This window comes from Salmo salar, chromosome ssa26 (assembly GCF_905237065.1).
Source record: "Salmo salar chromosome ssa26, Ssal_v3.1, whole genome shotgun sequence".
In the NCBI taxonomy this organism is placed as follows: domain Eukaryota; kingdom Metazoa; phylum Chordata; class Actinopteri; order Salmoniformes; family Salmonidae; genus Salmo; species Salmo salar.
Genome location: NC_059467.1, coordinates 37,907,913 through 37,912,500, shown reverse-complemented (window position 1 = coordinate 37,912,500; position 4,588 = coordinate 37,907,913). Strand labels below are relative to the sequence as shown.

Here is a 4,588-nt window from a genome sequence, read left to right as displayed (position 1 = left end):
CGCTTTCATTCTCTCTCTCACACACGCCATTTTTCATACTCTCACAACCTATATGTGGTCTATCACATCTGCTACTGGTACTGAGTAAGACAAAGTTGCCCTTCTAGACACTGATTTTGCTGTTCCACACATCAACTACAAACAAGCAATTTTATGAACCATCTAAATGTCAAAGTTTCAAATTCCACAATCAATATGATTTAAAAACATGTTATGGGACGAGAAAATGTCCTTCTGAATGGAAACATGGTGTCAATTCTTCCACAGATAATTTACAGTATATTTACATAGTATGCGTCCAAAATGGCACCCTATTCCCTATGGATAGTGCCCTACTTTTGACCAGGACCCATAACTATAAAAGGTCATTTCAGACGGTGCTGCAGTGACTTCAGTAGGATACAGTAGTGCTGCTGCCACCACTCCTCTTGACTGAACCCAGTGGTGTTGTTTCAGTTCTGTCTTCTATATTTAAGCAGCCGACACTCAGACACAGATGACCCTCACCGATTCTGAATCTGCTGGTTCACAGTCAAAACGTCTCCGACTGCCACGGAACAGTAGCCTGATCCCAGATCTGTTTGTGCCGTCTTGACAACTCCTATGGTGATTGTTATGCCAATGGCACAAACAGATCTGGGAGCAGTCTAACAGAACACAGTATCTAAAGGGGATAATCAAATCAAATTGTATTTGTCACATGTGCTGAATACAACAGGTGTAGTAGACCTTACAGTGAACTGCTTATTTACAAGCCCTTAACCAACAATGAAGTTTAACAACAAAAATACCCACAATAAACAAAACAAAAACATAGAAAAATAAAAATAGTAAAAACAGTATGATAATAATGTTGTCTGATGCCAGCTCCCAGTCCATTCAAGGTGCCTAGACCAACTAACTGAACTCTTGTCTCACACACACAGCAATGTCTAACTAAACTTGTGAGGACTTTGGGGACCAACAATTGATTCCCATTCAAAATCATATTTTCCAGCCTCCCGGGTGGCTCAGTGGTCTAAGGCTCTGCATCGCAGTGCTAGTTGTGCCACCAGAGATTCTGGGTTTGAGCCCAGGCTCTGTCGCAGCCGGCCGTGACCGGGAGGCCCATGGGGCAGTGCATAATTGGCCCAGTGTCGTCCGGGTTAGGGAGGGTTTGGCCGGTAGCGACTCCTGTGGCGGGCCGGGCACCGTGCACGCTGACCAGGTCGCTAGGGGTACGGTGTTTCCTCCGACACATTGGTGCGGCTAGCTTCCGGGTTGGATGTGCGTTGTGTTAAGAAGCAGTGTGGCTGGGTTGGGTTGTGTTTCCGAGGACTCTTGACCTTCACCTCTCCTGAGTCCGTACAGCGATGAGACAAGACAGTAACTACTAACAATTGGATACCACGAAAAGGGGGTAAAAAAATGATGTTAAATCATATTTTCCATACCCCCCGAATAGCCTTTTTACAAGTGAGGACCGGCGAAATGTCCTCACTTCTCTGAATTTTATTTGGTTTACTAGTATAGTAAAATGTGTATATACACACACACACACACACACACACACACACACACACACACACACACACTGATACAGTATATCTATGTTTCACCAGTAGCCTGAGAGCCACACTGGTCATGCATTGAACAACGCTGCATTGTCAGCGGTACTGCAACAAGACACAGTGACACAGGACTTTGGCAGAGGGTTGAACTGGAAACACACAGACACACAAAGAATGTTCCAGTCCTAACCACAACCAGGGAAAACACTTTAACTAGCCTATGGCTCATTATCAAGCCGTCTTTCCGTGATTCCTTGCATTCTTTCTACTCATATCCTTCTCTAAAGGTCTGATGGGAGGGACCTTGGACATTCTCCTCCAATACGCTTGAGAAGGAGGCAAGGAGAAAGAATGTAAGGAACAAGGAAAAGACTAATTGAGATAAGTACAATACAATAAAAGTGAATTCTCTCACCATCTTGTTCAAGATCTTGTTTGTCTTGTTCCTCCATGTTGTTGCTCTGTGTGTCTCCAGTGGCCTTGGAGAGGCCTACTGACCAGTAGGACATGTCTCCTCCTCCACAGCAGGGCAGGACTGAACTGGCACCAGTACAGGGAGGTGGTGGTCAGTGGGACTGGTCCCAGTCTGAGTCACTGGTGTGGTGGAAGACACTGGTCAGAGATGGGCTGTGGTAGGAGGGAGGACAGAGGGATTAGTCAGAGCCCTGCAAAAACACAGGCAGACAGGCAGACAGGCAGGGGTTTGATCTTGAGAAAGTGAAAGCAGTCACACACTCACATTGCATAACAAGTTAATGGATACACAAATTGCCACCCAACATTTACAACTATAGTTGTCGAGATGCCTTAATTAGAATAATGTACTTGTGTCTAGTAGGAGAAGCTTTATACTACAACTTTTATGACTTCTCTTGTGTTATTGTTTCTGACCATATACAATAAACATAGCTAGGTGAATTGATCCTGCTACTTTGAATGGGTTGTTTGTTGACATCCTTGTAGTTTACAACGTTCTTAAATTATACCCGCCCAGTTCCACAAATTATACCCGCCCAGTTCCACAAATTATACCTACCCCGTTCCACAAATTATACCCGCCCCGTTCCACAAATTATACCCGCCCCGTTCCACAAATTATACCCGCCCCGTTCCACAAATTATACCCGCCCCGTTCCACAAATTATACCCGCCCGTTCCACAAATTATACCCGCCCGTTCCACAAATTATACCCGCCCGTTCCACAAATTAAATTATACCCGCCCCGTTCCACAAATTATACCCACCCCGTTCCACAAATTATACCTACCCCGTTCCACAAATTATACCCACCCGTTCCACAAATTATACCCACCCCGTTCCACAAATTATACCCACCCCGTTCCACAAATTATACCCACCCAGTTCCACAAATTATACCCACCCAGTTCCACAAATTATACCCACCCCATTCCACAAATTATACCCACCCCGTTCCACAAATTATACCTACCCAGTTCCACAAATTATACCCACCCCGTTCCACAAATTATACCCACCCTGTTCCAGTCACAGTTGCCTAATTTAGTGGATTTGTATTTTTAAATAATCTCTGTAAAAACAGAGACGTTACTATTTCTGTCGGCCTTGAACACACACTAGTCTACAGCCATAACTATAAAAACAGAGACGTTACTATTTCTGTCGGCCTTGAACAAACACTAGTCTACAGCCATAACTATAAAAACAGAGACGTTACTATTTCTGTCGGCCTTGAACACACACTAGTCTACAGCCATAACTATAAAAACAGAGACGTTACTATTTCTGTCGGCCTTGAACAAACACTAGTCTACAGCCATAACTATAAAAACAGAGACGTTACTATTTCTGTCGGCCTTGAACAAACACGACACTTCAGTTAATTCACTTTGGTTTACACATGCCACATCTTTAAAACCACACACTGTGTGCATGGTCTTGATTCTTTAACAAGTTTACTTTATTAGGCTTATAAACTCTGAAACGTGCCAAACATGCGTCCAATGACAGCAAGTAGACACATTTGTTTGCGAAACGTGCGCACTTGTTGCTCGTTAATGAGTGTAGTTGATAAGGAATTTTTACTCACCGCATTGTCCGCAGTGTTCATGCACTGTCGAATGGTACTGATTTTGCGCTTCTAAAGCATTGAACAGGCTACACTTCGATACATCCACAAGTGAAAGTTTAACTCAAGACAAAATAGCCCAAGGAACACTCACAAGCACGGATCGCAAAGGAAAAACGTCAACTTCCTGATTTCATCAAACCAAACACTTCCAGCCTGTGATGCTGCATACCACGCTGTCTGTCTCATAACCCGGAAATGGGAATAGCCTACTGTACAGTGACTGTATGCTACTGTCCCAGTTGCATTAGTTCTGCTAAACCTATGGATGAAGCTCATTTACTGCATTTCTACGTCATTTTTCAACTCTAAAATGCTATTTTGGAGAACAGCTAAAACTAATGCAAATGACCCCAGGCATTAATTATCATTGTACTATTTGTTTTAAAGTCTGCGGAACTGCCTGTAGGCTATAATGTCATCCACTACTCAACCTCATCATGAATTGACTACATTACGTGTGGAACCGCGCAAACAGTCAACATGAAATAGATGCAAAATAGATGCATAATACACGCTATCAAGTCACAACAATCCTAACTTCAAATGCGGACATCAAGTTGAAAGCAACCAGTACATAAAACAGCTGACCACTAACACAAACTACGCCAGATAAATCCTACAGATGCATTGAAATAGATGGTATAGTAGCCTACATCAGGCCTACAATCGACAAGGACGCATGAAGACAAAAAAAACTCTTCCAAAGAAAGACGAAAATCACGAAATACAAAAGGAAAATCTACACATGACTTTTTAAAGTGAGTTAAGGCCGTGCCCGTGATTCAGAACCGCTGAATGGACGGCGTCTCAGTACAGGTAGGCTTAGTGGAGATCCGTGACATGGTGCTGAATGGACAGCGTCTCTGTACAGGTAGGCTTAGTGGAGATCCGTGACATGGTGCTGAATGGACGGCGTCTCCGTACAGG

The 4,588-nt window shown here is 43.6% G+C and overlaps 1 protein-coding gene across 1 annotated transcript in view; it reads right to left on the bottom strand.

Moving 5' to 3' along the window:
- Positions 1–3,864, bottom strand: part of LOC106591281 (leucine-rich repeat serine/threonine-protein kinase 1) — a 186,730-nt gene extending 182,866 nt beyond the window's left edge. Inside the window, exons 1-2 of the mRNA XM_045707980.1 lie at positions 3,620–3,864; positions 1,966–2,177 (exon numbers count right to left, since the gene is read on the bottom strand). Of these exons, the coding sequence (XP_045563936.1) occupies positions 1,966–2,059 (94 nt within the window). The 5' untranslated portion in view covers positions 2,060–2,177; positions 3,620–3,864. The remainder of the gene's footprint in view (positions 1–1,965; positions 2,178–3,619) is intronic.
- Between the last annotated feature and the right edge of the window lie 724 nt (positions 3,865–4,588).